At 43.2% G+C, this 15,275-nt stretch overlaps 1 protein-coding gene across 1 annotated transcript in view; it reads left to right on the plus strand.

The window, feature by feature from the left end:
- Positions 1 to 2,778: 2,778 nt before the first annotated feature.
- Positions 2,779 to 15,275, plus strand: part of LOC149463521 (epithelial sodium channel subunit beta-like) — a 76,822-nt gene continuing 64,325 nt past the window's right edge. The window contains exons 1-2 of the mRNA XM_089675316.1: positions 2,779 to 3,003; positions 6,799 to 7,007. Of these exons, the coding sequence (XP_089531442.1) occupies positions 2,779 to 3,003; positions 6,799 to 7,007 (434 nt within the window). The remainder of the gene's footprint in view (positions 3,004 to 6,798; positions 7,008 to 15,275) is intronic.

Here is a 15,275-nt window from a genome sequence, read left to right on the forward strand (position 1 = left end):
TTCTGGGCATTTAGGAGGGTCTCCTGAGGTTATCCTTTAAAAATGCTTCTGAACGCAAAAACACATAAATGCAGCTAAAAGCGGTATGCAAATGCGGCTAAACTGACGTTTTTTTTACCTACGTTTTCCAGCAGTCAGTTTCCATCATTCAGAAGAGTTTTCCAAACTCCCTGTGTACATGAGCCCTAATACTGCCAGTCAGCTTTAATGCTGAGCTTTTATGAACTGTGTACCAAATGAAAGGCTGAGCTGTTTAATGTTTTATTTTTCAGGGTGCAAAATAGGATTTCTATTGTAGCGTCCCACTGACCTCCAGAAGCATGGTGGTTACCCCAAAAGACAGGGAGGGCTGACATTGCTAGGCATGATGGATGGTGGACAGTGTAGAAAAATGGGCGCTAGTCACTTTTAGAAAGCACAAAATTGAGTTTTATTGCTCACAACAGTAAATGGGAGAGCGGGTTTGGGAACAGGACACCCTAAGTCAAAAAGCAGCAGACTAGTAGACTTAGACTTCTTAGATAAAAGAAAAAAGGAAGAGACAGCAGTAAAGAGCCTTTAAGCTGTAACCAGCAATCTGTATTTTGGTAGCAATAGCTGCCTCCCATTGCAGCAAAAAGAAAACTCACAAGGAAATGCAAGAATTCTCTGAATGAGGCCATCTTGATGGTTTCCCAGGCTCTCCACAGTTCCCCAGTCTATGGAAGAGTAACTTCCGCTACTTCATCTCAGGTCTCCATGCTTCCCTTTATGCATCCAGACAACTGACAGACTCTCTCTGGCAGACCAAAAATCAGCAACATTCTCTTTAAGGCGCTCTGAGTTCCCTTTGGTGTACCTCCTCAGACCTCAGATAATCCTTTCCTCTTTCACCCAGCTGTCCTGAGGGTATCCCTGGGCAAGAGATTCCAAGATCTGCAGTTAAGTAGTTCCGGGTGAAAATTAATTGGGTATTGCACCTGACTGCCCTCTCCCTTCTTTGGCCCAGGGGGTATAGAAGCACCCATACTGTCCTGTCCTGTTAGCTTGGTAGGTTGCAGCTGCTTTCAGGCCTTACAGTGGACTGGCTCCTTCTCTGCTAACAGGCTTTCCTCCCTAGGAGACAATGGTACAGTGGAGATCCTTCCGTTCAGCACCAGCCTGTGGGTAGACATCCCACCCTGGGGCTCCTTCCCAGGCTCCACATTCCAGCACCTTCTTTCAGCCTATCTTCCACCCAACTCCCTTACTGTTCAGGCTTCTCCACATTCAAGTTTTGCTCTTAGCCACCATGCCTGGCCTCCTGCCTGGCGATTGGCCAAGTTCCCTTAAACATGCAAATCCAGGCCTCCTCCCCTCCTCGGCTCCTCTTATAGAAAGTAGAGACCGGTATGGGGTGTAGATGAGCAAATGCAGTGATCTTTCAGGGACATTCAGTTTGAGATGCCTTTAAAATTCTTTTGTTCTGTTTCGGAGGCGCTTTTGGCCTGCTTCTGACCTCTTTATAAGCTGCATGCTTTTACATTCATATTAAATTTTGTAGAGGGGGCAGTTCTAATGCAAACCAATGTCCATGTACAATTGTATTTAGGGTAGACTTAGGTATTATCAGCACAGATCTACTTTAAATAGGATACAGTAGTTATACATTTTTGATAGCTAAAACAGCCCATCTTTAGGCCTTATGAACACAGATTTTTGTTTGCCTCTTTTCTGTCAATGTGAATGCCAGAGCAGTTGACAAATCAAGTGACTCAAACCCAAGTCAAGTAAACCTAGAAACACCTGAAAGTATACCATATTTTACCTGCTTTGGAGTTTGACAACTATCTACCCAAACCCCTAAAGTAAGCAAGTTGACTTTTAAGGTGTCCAGGTGTAGACAGGTAAAGGTTGACTTCCCTACACAGGTGGCACTGTTATATCTACCTTGCAAGGAGTGTGTAGGACAAGAGGCATATAACCCTAATTGAACTAAGATGCAGGTTCTGCATACGCAGGCAACAGGAGGATGAGAGCCTTACACACTTTGCCGTAGCCCTTCAGAAATCATGGAAAAAGTACCTCCAAGGGGATGTGCTGATATAGGCACCCTAAACAAGCTTCTACAAGATCAGTTCATAGGAGAGGTGAGTGTGGGCCCTATCTGGCATGCCCTGCAGGAAAAGGTGAGGTCTTGGCTTTCTCTCACTTTCAATGATATAGTGGTGGTCAGGGAATAGGAGAATGAGGAAACCACCATGGCCCTAACCAAAAAAGGTGAACCTATTTATGTCAGAAAAGAGGCCCTGGCCCCCTCCCCACTGTTGATCCTTCAGACAGCCATCCAAGACTTGACCCACAACCTGGCATCCATGCAGCAGTAAAAGACTATCTACAAGCAAGAGCTGGCCTATCTAATCAAGGGCGAGAACCCCCTCTGACAGGATCCAAATGAAGACTGGAAGTGTTGGTGGTGTGGTTGGTTTGGCCAGGAGCTGTGGCCACTCACAGAATAGAAGAACTCTCACCAGTCTTTAAACTAGAGGCAACTGTGGCAGAGAGACAACACCTGGGGACTGCGTACCAATGTTCCACCAAACAGGAGACCATGGTAGGCCCAAGTCCAGTAGTGACAATTAGTCCCCTGCCTGATCAACACCAGATAAAAAGGTCACCATCATGGAATATGACTTTTATGCTCAACATTTTGAGACCCGAGATTAGCTAGACCCATCATAGTTATCACTAAAAGCAGCCAACAACCTACCCATTTGAGTGGAAGGGATTACATTGGTGAGGGTGCAAATATTCAACCAAATGGTGGAGCAAGTTGGAGTAGTGATTACGCACAGCCCAGTAGTGTCCACAGTACCCATAGTCCTGGGCATGAACATCCTAAAGAATCTTGACCTACCTCTTCTGCTGTCAGAAGCGGAGAGGCTCAGCAAACCAAAACAAAGTTGCTGCTTACAGTCTGTGTGGCTCAATGTGGTACAAGCCTACAAAGCTCAACAGCTGGTGACACAATGGCAAAAAGAATGGGTATGGGTTGTCCACACACCCCCAAAGCAAAAGCTTTTTTGGCCTCCTTCCCAGAAGTCATGTCGTCCCTACCCATTGGGTCCTGCAAGAATCAGGGTGGAATCCTGCAAAGACCTCGACGTGTCAAGGGAATAGCTGATTGCTTGTACCTTGTACAATTAATCAAGCCGGTCATTAGTTCAGCTCAGCTCCTGTCCAATTGCCAGGCCACAAAATCCTTGCAGACCTCTATGTGGTGCCCAAACATTGCAGCATGGGGTCCCATCCAGCGGTAGAAGCTATCTGTGCTTCACTCCAAGCTGCAATGACTCCTTTGGACAAAACCATTCGGGCTGAGGAACATCCAGAGCACCTTTCAAAGAATTATTTTCAAGAATGATGAAGAATGATGAAGCAACGCTTAGGAGACTATAACTTTGAAACGGTACTGATCTTCTTGGATGACATTAATGTTTTTTCCAAAACCTTTGAGGACCATATTTAACATGTGAACCAGGTGTTAGTGAAAAACCCAAAGATTGAATAAAGGAGCAAACTGGAACCCTGGTGCGAGACAACCCCATACTGGGTATATAAACAGCCATTACCACTGCTCTCAGTATACAACATTGTATCATTGAACCTAACAGGAAACATCTCAACCGAAATCTGCTGAGGTCCTGTGTATTGGACAATGACGGCCCCATTAAGCCCCCTACAGACTCACAGGATGCTAATCCTGTGGACCCTTCCCCTATTCAAGAGGTTTCAGTTGAATTGCATCTGCCACCCCTTGACGTGATCCCAACTGAAACCACCATGTCTGAAGATGAAACCATAGCCGCTTCTCCGAAAGATCACCCAGCAAAGGATTGGGAGAGTTCAAAGAATTCTGGTGAACTTCTGGACTCCTGTGAGGAAACTTCTGAGGGCCCAGGTAAGGGTGTTATGCCTACCCATGATAACCCCCAAACACCTGAGGCTCCTGAGCAAGCTCCAGTACATGCCAATCCTAATGACTAGTTGGAGAATTCCAGCGAAAGTCAACATCTTATTTGGTCTAACAGGGGGCAACTGCGGGTCAAATATTCTGATTATGCTGTATAACACACTGTTGTTACTCTGTTCTTCTGATTAACCATTTGTTTACACTGTTGAATTCCACTGTTATGTTGTTGTTTTTTGAGAGTCGATGTCAGGGACTGCATCTGTCAAAGTGGGGGGGAGTGTAGGTAGGTGTCATTGACATCTCTACACAGGTGGTGCTGTTGCATCTTTGCAGGGAGAGTGGAGAATGGAAGAATACCCATTCCTCTTGAGCCTCCATATGTGTCATCAGGTGAACTGCTGTCCGATTGGACACTGCCACCTGGGCAGGGGCAGACTGACCATTTGGAAACTCAGGCACTGCCCAAGGGCCCAGGGTCAGTAGGGGGCCCCATGAGATTCCCCTGGTACCTTTTTCATAGGCTTTTTTGAGTTTGGGCAAGGACACAGGGGCCCCATGATCCCCTATTGCCCGGGGGCCCCATGAGTTGTCAGTCCGCCCCTGCACCTGGGTGACATTTGCAGCCATCTTTAGTGAGCCCTGGCTCACTGCACTTGGTGCAAATTCTGCTTCTGGCTAGGCCAGGGACAGGTACCCATCCATCAGGGAGAGTGTAGGCACCCCCTGCCTACACTGGGATTTCATATATGTATCTGTTGTCAAACGTTCATCTATTTATTTATTTTATTTTTATTTATTTCAGGTACTTGTATAGCACCGTCAATTTACGGAGCGTTTTACATTTTTATTGTACATAAAATGCCCTCAATGGGGCGTACAATCTAAGGTCCCTATTTTACATTCATACATACACATACTAGGGCCAATTTAGACAGGAGCCAATTCACCTACCAGCATGTCTATGGAGTGTGGGAGGAAACTGGAGTACACAGAGGAAGCCCACGCAGGCACAGGGAGAACATGCAAACTCCAGGCAGGTGGTGCCATGGATGGGATTCGAACCAATGACCCTAGTACTGCCAGGTGGAAGTGCTAACCATTTAGTCACTGTGCTGCCCAATTTCCCAACCACATTTCAATAGTAGAAAGATTGCCTGCTTTACTTATTAATTATTTTTTACATGAAACTTCGGACAAAAAGTAAACAAACATTTTCAAAGAGTACGCAGTAACTGCATACTTCAAAAGATTTGCTTGCAAATAATCAGAATTTTTCAATCCAGGTTTTCATCTTCCCTTCAATCATGCAACACCAATGTAAGTGACTGAAATGATGGTGAAAAATGTTTAATGATTGTATTTGTATGAATTGTGACAACTGTGCACCATGCTTTTGTAATATGTATTGAAACGGGACACTGTCAGACGCCCATGTAACTGGGTTACAATCAGGGGCGGACTGACAACTCATGGGGCCCCAGGGCAATAGGGGATCATGGGGCCCTTGTGTCCTTGCCCAAACTCAAAAAAGCCTATGAAAAAGGTACCAGGGGCATCTCATGGGGCCCCCTACTGACCCCGGGCTGTCGTGGCAGTGCCCGAGTTTCCAAATGGTCAGTCCGCCCCTGGTTACAATGCAGAATCACTGTCTAAAACAGGTGATGCCTGTAAATGGTGTAAATGGACAGCAGAGTCTGTTTACTCCATAGAGCTGTCCATAGAGCAGAGCGGGCTATGTCCAGGTCCACTCTGCAGAAACTTAGAGGACACAGACCTGTCATCTACCCACTTTACTCTGATCAGCAAGGGATCAGCGGACAGATTCCTTGCTGATTTTAAAGGATTCCGCCGTGTGTGAAAAGGGCTTTAACCCTTTGAGGACCATAAGATTATGGAACGCCAAAAGAATAAAATTTTTTTTTAAAGTTCGTACACTTCAGTTGCTGTAACTAAGCCATTTCATGAAATAATTGGCAAAAAGCTAGATCCATTTGTTGATAAGAACTAATATTTTGACTCAAACCAAAAAAAATAAGTATTTTAAGTTCTTAATCAGATGTGACAGGCAATTAAAAACATGGGACAAATACGTCCCTTGGTCTTCAAAGGGTTAAGCAGAACTCCAGATAAAAAATAGCAAGATAAAAATGAGCAGCCCGTTAAAACATTAAAAAATAAAACCACCTTTTGCTACAATTTTCACCTTGAATTTAAAGATTTCCTTCATAGTACTTTTTTTCTGATGCTAGATATTTTCTGTCTGATGGCCAGCAATACTGAACCCACTTCCTATGACCCCGGGTTGTCCTGAACCCACCCCAGCCTGTGATTGGTCAGTTAAAATAAAAGTGATGAGCTCATCTCTCTGCTTTCTTGTCCTATCACCATGCTTCTTGTCAGCACATGAACTAATGGGCAACCTATGCTGCTACCACCTAGTAATGGGTTAAAACATCTCTCAGGTTTGTATTACTGCCTGTGTCTTGGGAGATTGAACTACTCTATTTGTCTTGGTGATTATTGCTACTAAGACAGAAAGCGAAGAGAAATCCAAAATTTACAGTTGTCACAGACACAAGTGATGAGGGAAACTGTTCCAATAGGAACACCTGTTCTGGTGACAATGTCTAAGGGAAAGTTCTCTGACTTTGGACACATTTCCTATCACTTGTTCATCTGGGACAGGAAGTGGGCAAACAATCGTATTAACAGAATTTGATGGTGGTAGGCTGCATTTGCTCCATTTGCTCATTTCTGCATTCAGAAGCTGGTTGGAAGTAGGTAAAAATTGGTTAAACTACCTGAAAATTGTGTTTTTGGCAAACTAGATATACATTGATTGCTCCCAAAATATTCTGATTCTGCAGGATTCTGGTTTAGAAATCCATCGTAGAAATCGATCGCATAGCAATTCTTCTGCAGAATACCAAGATGAGACTGTACAGTATGCCGGTGCCTTCAATAAGTTTGCTTCTGAGTTCAACCAGTTATCCGAGGAGCAGAAGATTGAGATGGGACATAAGCTGGAGGACATGCTAATCTTCTGCAACTTCCATGGTCAGGAATGCAACTCAAGGTAGAAATTACAGCATTGAAAGACCTTAACTGGGCTCCACCATTTTCGAATAGTTTAATTGAAGTATATCTAAAGCCAAAACTTTGGGAAGAGCAGAGAAGGGTTAGAACCCCAGTCAGGTTTTTTTGCTTTCTGTGTTCCGGCTATGGGGATTCATGCTTTCTATTTGTCCTGATGACCATCGTCCTTGGGACAGAAAGTGAAGAATAGCCAATGGAGAAGAATCTTCCAATTGAAAAAACTGTTCTGATGACAACTTTGCCCTCAGTTGGGAGATATTTCTACTCGTGTTGTTGTGTTTACAAAATAGGAACTGAGGGGTAATCTCCCCAATGGTGTGTAGACAGCAAAACATACCTGACATTCGTTCTAATCATTCTCCACTTTATAGCTTATGATTTGTACTAGAGATATACTTGTTATCTAGGATACTCCTTACTCTGCTCACCCTCAATATGGCATAAAGGGCACTGTAGAGGACTAGCAAAACCACTGCTCCTGGTTTCCACTGTGGCCTCTGGTACTTGTGAAGAAGAGGATCAGCCCATCAGAACCATGATCCTCTTTTTCAGTGGAAATCATTTTACCAAGTGCCTAGACATTTAGTCATATGACTGAATGCCATGAGATTGTGGATGAAGAGACATGGTTTAGCCTAAACTGGTAACTTGCGGTGCCACATCCAAAATATAGCAATAGAAAGGAGTAGCAAAAGAGGGATTTTAAAGGCACCATGAATCTTCTATATCCTGAGGAAGATTTGTGTCAAGAGTTGAAACACATCTCATTTGCATTTTCTGTTTATGCTCTTGTTTTTCATGCTGGACCATGCATGTTCTATGAACCAAAAATTTACAGTGCACTTACACTGTGTTTCATGTAACTTTTAAGGTTTTCTATAATAAAAATAAGTTTTTTTTAACTTCATTTGGTTAGATTATGGTGCCTTTAAAGTCCCATTTTCTTTTGCTGCTTCTTTCGATTGTGGATAAAAGGGAAGGTAAGTACTTTAGACCTAATGTTACATTTTAGATTTTTTAGGAACAGAAGAAGTGCATAACTGAAACCCAAAAGAAAAATGTAGTATCTTGCAGCGTACCAATTCTTAGATGTGGTGGCTGCATTTGTTTTATTTTTGTAAGCTTTTTTTACTTTTTCCTTGCTCAAACATTTTATTAATTTTCAGAGCAAAGAGAACAAACATACGGCTTCTCAAATACAAGTACATGAATAAAACAATAAGAAACACAAAAAGTAAAAAAATGGAGGAAAGGGGGAGAAATGGGAGGGCAGGTTGCCCTACCACAGAAAGGGATTACAGTGCAATAAACATTTAACAAGGTACCCTGGGGAGCAATGGAAGTTTGGTATAATGAAGGAAGGTGAGACATGGTCAAGCTCTGGGAGAAAGGCAATATTTCCAAGAACTTCAGGAGGGTTCCACGTAAAGCCAGGACTTCCAGGGGAAAGAGGAGGTTCTTGGGACCAAACCAAGGTATTATTTAAACAGATATGTTAGTGTCTTCACAAGAAGGGACTAGATAGCGCTAAGGGAGAAGCAGTGTATCGTCAACGTTCAGCAGAAAGAACTGGTCCACACATGGGGTCCATATTGGCAGAAACTTGGGGACCGAATCTAGGACGGTTGCTTCCACTTTGGCATGGATCATGGCTTGGGTAACTTTATGCCTAACTGCAAGAGTACTCAAAGATGGGGGCTTCCATGCTTTGGCCATGATCTGCTTGGCTGCTGTGGTAATTTGTAGGAGAAGTATAAATTTTATAAGTATAAATAAATCTTTTTTTTACCTTTTTTGTTTACATACACATTAAAATCTGCCTTTTGCTTAGAACCCCCTAACATTATATATTTTCTAAAAGCAGAGACCCTAGAGAATAAAATGGTGGCTATTGCACATTTTTATGTCAAACAATTTTTGCAAAGCTGTTTATCAAAGCAAATTTTCATGATAAAAACACACTTAAATGAATTTTATGAATTATTTGGTAAAAATCTAAAGGAAAATTGTACAAGAAAATTGTGTAATATATGACCAGCCTAAGTGTGAATTTGCCCTTAAAGACAACGTAAACACAATGTGAATTTTTGAATGAGTTTTTCATGTGTTCCAGGAACACGCATAGAAATGCTTGTTTTTGTGTGCGTTCCCAGAATGCACAGGTGTGTATGGGGCCTAAAGTGTCAGGATGTATGTTGTGCAGCTGGATTCCTCCACGTGCAAGGGGCCTAAAGGAGCTCAGGTCCATTATTTGTTCTAATTTGTAGTAAGTAAGCAGGATGAATGTTTTTAATCAAAGTAATGTTTGATAATGCTGATGTGCAATGCTGATTCATTTTTTTATTTATTTATTGGATTTTATTAATAGGTCCACTTTACAGCAAAACTCACATTTTTAACCTATGCAAATTGAAAAAAAGTCTTGATGTGTCCTTTTCCATTGCTTTAGTTCCTTATATGGTTCTGTTTGTTAAAACCTGTCTAAAACTTGTTTCAGATGAGCAGGGCTTAACACAGCCAGAGTTTTCAAACTTTACTGCTTGTTCTGACAGCACTGTGAGACACAGTGCATGCTTGTTAGACATCTATCACTCTATGTCCATATAGGGAGGCATAGTGCAGGTGCAGATGCCACACCAAAGCTGGCCATACACATATAGGTTCTATTCGTTTTAACTCCAGGTTGAACAAAACAGATTCCTCTATGCACGTGAAACAGTGGGGACGGACAAATCTGCCAATGCGGCTATTGTAGTCTAATGGCCAGTGCAACTGGCTGTCAAAATATCTGAAACAGTGATTGCATATGACTGGATGCAGGCCCTGTTTGAGTAACAATTTTTCACCCAGCTTCTTCAATTTTTAATTGAGGGATGTTGGGCAAGAGGATGCTGACAAGGCCTCCCACACAGTGAATTTCAGCTGGTTCTTGATCAACTTGCCAAAACTCATTCTGTGGGTAGCCCTGCTGGCCAAAATTCACTCCATAAATGGCAAGCCTAAAGTGTTTCTAAAGGTATTTATTTTTCACAATAACAACAAACATGTTATACTTATCTGCTCTGTGCAATGGTATTGCACAGAGCAGCCCCGATCCTCCTTCTTTCTGGTCTCCCTGCTGGCACTCTTGGCTTCTCCTCTTCATCTAGTGCCCCCATAGGAAGCCGCTTCCTATGAAAGCACTCGTGCGGGTTCACTCCTGAGCCCCGCTGCCTGTATCCATAAGCAGACAGCGGGGCATAGACCCGCCCCTGCTCCGTCATCATAGAGTTTAATTGACAGCAGCAGGAGCTAATGGCTCCCGCTGCTATGAATCTTCCCTGTGAGGAGGGACAGAGCCTGGAGAGCCGCTGCTCTCATGCACAGCACCGGATCACGATGGGGGTCAGGTGAGTAAAACGGGGGGGGGGGCTTTGGGGGAGAGCTGGATACAGAAGTTTTTTTTCTACCTTCATGCACTTTAAGTAGACTTCTCTCAGACTACGAAGGTCCATACAGGAAAAACAAAAACTAGGTTAATTGGCTTTTTTTTAAATTGGCCCTAATATGTGTGTAAATGATGTAGAATACCAGCATAAAAATGTCAGCACCATAATAAATAACTATCATAAAAATAAAATAAGCAACACACTAATGATTCCTATTATTCTTAAAATCTTCCAACCCAAACATGATATTTCACTTAATGTGGACCCTCCATTAAAAGCTCCCTCACCCTCCTTAAATCAAATTGCATACAAAGGCATTTTAAAAAATAAGCTGTTAAAAAAAAGAAAATTATACTCACCTCAGCCTTAGCTTCTGGCACATCCAATTGCTGTCGCTACTGCTTTTTGGGAAAGCTGAGTGCTCAAAATTCCATAAGAATGTATCTTTGTAATGGTTTGTAGACTGGGGTGCAATCTTGTAGGAAGGAGGGGCCATTCCATTTCCATGCAAGGTCTGCTTTAAAGCCCAATGGAGCCATTTTTTGCTTTTAATGATTTAAATGCAATCAGGCTACTTGAAAGTAAAGCATTTTTTAAAATGTTCTTATGCTAGTGCCCTGTGGCAGCAGTACGCTGGAGAACCAGTCTGGTGCTCTCTCAGAGAGCGCAGAAGACCAGATCTCTTGAAGTCTGATATGCCCTCTGCACAGTGCTCCAAAAAGCAACACTCATGTTAGCATTGTAGTAACTCTTTAACATCTATAGTTATCAGAATACAAATTCAGAAGCTAAGGAGAATGCATGCCTTAGAAGCTCAAGATCAAGTGATACACATCCCAGAAACTGTCAGACCTTGGAGGCCTATCAACTCTGACTTTCAGTTATAGAGCCATTGTTAAACAAAGTAAGCAAGTTAAATAAGGGCGGCAAATAGAAATCCTTTATAAGCAAGCCTGCACAATTACAAAACCTCGAGAATAAATATTCAGATTCTTAGTTAACTGCATTGTCTGCTAGCAGGTCCCTAAATCTTGGAGAACATTGGAGGAATGCAACCTCTCCCAAGCCCCACCTTACCACCCAGCAACTTTTAAAAGCTTTAAGCTACTGTGTATGTCTCTGTGTTTTAATATTCTGCTTTGATAAGATTGAAATGTCCTTTCTGCGCATCTGCTTCTGGCGCTAGATGTTAATGAAACTAGCTGTGCACGCCCAATTTACAGCATAATTATGTTGTGTTAGTGGCTTTCGCCAGAAGTAGAGGGATTAAGTACAAAGAAGATTCTTCAAGCATCTGTATTCCTCATTTTGTAACACAGTTAACAAGGCTGGAGTGCTATTACACTTATTGTTTAACAACATGATGCCATGCATAGTTATGGTTAATGTTAATTTATTGCCATCTTGTGGATATTTTGGTTATTGCACCTTCTTTATCTGTCTTCCATCTTGTCCCCTCCCACTAGCTAGTGATGCATTTCCTCTTCCTTCTTCACTGTCGTCTTGGGTTTAATATGGCCACTTGTCTCTAGGCCACATGTAATATGGGGACACCAGATTGCCATGTTTTAAGCTGCAAATACCATCTGTCAGGGCAGGAGCGACGGAATGAGCAGGCAGGCCTATGGTAAGGTCACGCAGTGACTGATGACAGCCAGTACCCACAGACCAGAGTCCCTCAGGGCACGGAGTCTAAGCCCCAGGCTGCCCTTCACCAGGGCCCCTGATGGTGGGGATGGACTTGACGCAGCCTGAGACCAGGTCGCGGCCCCCGAGTAACCCCAGCTGCGAAAACGAATGCCGCCAATGGCGTACAGCTGGTGGGAGCTACATGGGAAAACGTGTAGCGTGGTCAGACAGGCCGGGTCTATAACAACGGAGCAGACAGTACAAGACGGTAGACAAAGAATACTCAGGTCACGGGCCGGGTTCAGCAACGGGAGGTCAGGTAATGGGTTAAAGCAAAGAATGATCTTGTCCAAGCCGAGTCAGTTACCAGGAGAGGAATGAGAACAGAACAAGAGCTTGCTGCAAGGGAACATACAGGACACGAATGCAAAGAGCAAGTGCAGACAACAGGCTTAAATGTGATCAACCACACCCCTCTGGAGGAGGGACCGCAGAGGCCTGAAAGCATAAAAGGCTCCCACCATGCTTTGCAGAAACCTAAGATGGATGCCAGCACATGGAGCAGCACAACCTCTGAGGAAAGGTAGGACCTTGACACCATCCTTTCATTCATCTGCTACATCTTGTTGTCTGTTGTCCCCTCTGCATTGTAATAAAAGATTTGTGGATGAGAAAAATAGGTGTTTGGTGAGTTCAGCTATCTGATAAAGACTGTCCACAGTGATTGTATATGCTTATACAAGCCAGGCATAGAGGTCTTAGCAACGGTTAAATCATCAATACAACAATTGGAGTCAGAATGGTCAAAACATGGCAGAATTCCTACAGCCTGCTGTGTATATGTGTGTGTCTAATCTGCAAGCAAGCATCCAGTAACCATGTTTTGCAAAACTTGAAAAAAATCTGTAGACAAGGCTCTGAGCACTCTATTATCACTGAATCAACACAGATACATCATGCCTCAGACCACACAGATGTACAGGGGGCAGATTCTGCCGATATCACAGAGCAAAGTGTAAGTTTCACACACACAATAAAACCTAGTGAAAACTACAAAACCACTAGAGATGAGTTCTCCAGCAATCTGTCAGATCTATGGAACAGAACTACGTACTACATGTCAGTTTTGCCGCATTTTAATGATTGACAAGCTGAATTAAGAGACTCTATAGATTGTCTATCTGCAGCGTATGAATGCTACCAGCAGCTGTCTGCAAAATACACATCTTCCTTAAAGGACTCCAATATAGAGGGCTTTTAGCAGAACTAACCAAGACAAATGCACTAAACCAACAAAGTGCAAGATGGTAAGGATAAGGCAGAACTCCACACTGCGCAACTGCAGGAGACCAAATCCACATCTACTAAGCTAACAGCAGTTTCTTCTAGATCCTCTCACTCCATAGGCTCAACATTAAGTGACAAGCTAACAGAAGCACGTGCAAGTCTGGAAGCAAATAAAGTGCAAGTTCCTTTGCCAGAAAGGAAGTGGAAATGGAAGCTCAAAGCAAAACTCTGCAAGCAGAGGCAGAAGCTCAAGGCAAAACTGTCCCCTTATTCTCCCTGCAAAGGACTGTAACTACTTAAGCCTTGCACAACCAGTGATTCCCCCTGTTCCCCCCAGGGTTCAGTTTAAGATTGCATTTACTTTTGTTATGTTGGGCCATTGGGCCCTGCCCCTGCATTAATTGCACTCTTTTTATGTGTAATAACTTGTTACAATCAATAAAACAGATTTTGCAAAAAAAAACTCCACCCTTATTCACCAGAGAACTTTCACACCCAAGAGGTCCCACAAGTTACTTTGGCACCAAAGAGGGAGAGATCAGATCTGTTTGACTTCACTAGATATATGATTCTCCATGAACTTATTAACATTAGTCTCTCAAGGTTTGATGACTGTCCAGAGAACTATAGGGCTTGGAGATCAACCTTCAAAGCTGATATTGTTGATCTCAACCTTACTACCAAGGTTTGGTTTGCTTAAAAAAGTGGCTGGGGCCAGAATCCCCAGATTGGGTTAATAGCCTGAGAGCAGTACATGTTGACTACCCAGATACAGGTCTTGCTGCTGCTTGGGCATGATTTGAGCAAACCTATGGAAGCTCTGAAGCCATAGAAAGTGCTCTATTCAAAAGACTGCAAAACTTTCCAAAAATATGTATCAAAGATCATTGTAAGCTTCAAGAACTAAGTGAACTCCTCATGGAACTAGAGTTGACAAAGACAGACCCTCGTCTACCTAGACTAAGCTATTTGGACACTGCTCATGGCGTGAACCCAGTGGTGTCTAAGCTGCCATACAACCTGCAAGAGAAAAGGGTACAACAGAGCTCAAAATATAATAGAGATTATAATGTATCCTTTCCTCCATTCTCACATTTTTGCAGGTTCATCCGTGAACAAGCCTGGATGAGAAATTATCTAATCTTCAGCTTCAGTGAATCTAACTTGCCTGCTTCATCATCATCAAGGTATGGTTACAAAGCAGCTAAACAGAGACTGAAATAGAGCAGTATCTGCTAAAAAGATAGACATCTCTCCTCCCATATCCTCTCCTGCTTACCAGAGTGATTCGAGTGATAGATATAAAGATCTTATTCATTAGTGCCCTAGTCACAAAAAACCTCACCCTCTTAAGAAATGTTGTGGGCTTAGGGGAAAGGCTTTACAAGGATACACTATAAGTAGTGTGCTTCTTATGACCATTTTGCTAAAAATTGTAAAGCTGTCATCAAGTGCACAGACTGCAGTAGTGCTAGACATGTTATAGCTATGCATCATGCTCAGGGGTGGACTGACAACTCATGGGGCCCCCAGGCAATAGGGGATCATGGGGCCCCTGTGTCCTTGCCCACACTCAAAACACACCCAAAAAAGCCTATAAAAGGTACCAGGGGCATTTTATGGGGCTCCCTACTGACCCTGGGCCCTCGGGCAGTGCCCGGGTTCTTGAATGGTCAGTCCGCCCCTGAATTCATGCTCCACTTCCAGACAATCCACAACAGCTATCTACATTGAGCCCTGCTTCAAATTATGGCAGTGAGCAACAAAGCCATGATCTAGCAACAACAAACATTTCTTCTTCATGTACTGAAGTCTGTGGAGAAGGATTAAGCCACAATATCTTTGCCAAGGTATGTCTAGTCAAAGTGTATTTGAAGGATCAACCTGGGAAAGCTACCAGATGT

Source organism: Staurois parvus, unplaced genomic scaffold, assembly GCF_062004578.1.
Source record: "Staurois parvus isolate SC_StPar_1 unplaced genomic scaffold, SC_StPar_1.0 ptg000154l, whole genome shotgun sequence".
Lineage (NCBI taxonomy): Eukaryota > Metazoa > Chordata > Amphibia > Anura > Ranidae > Staurois > Staurois parvus.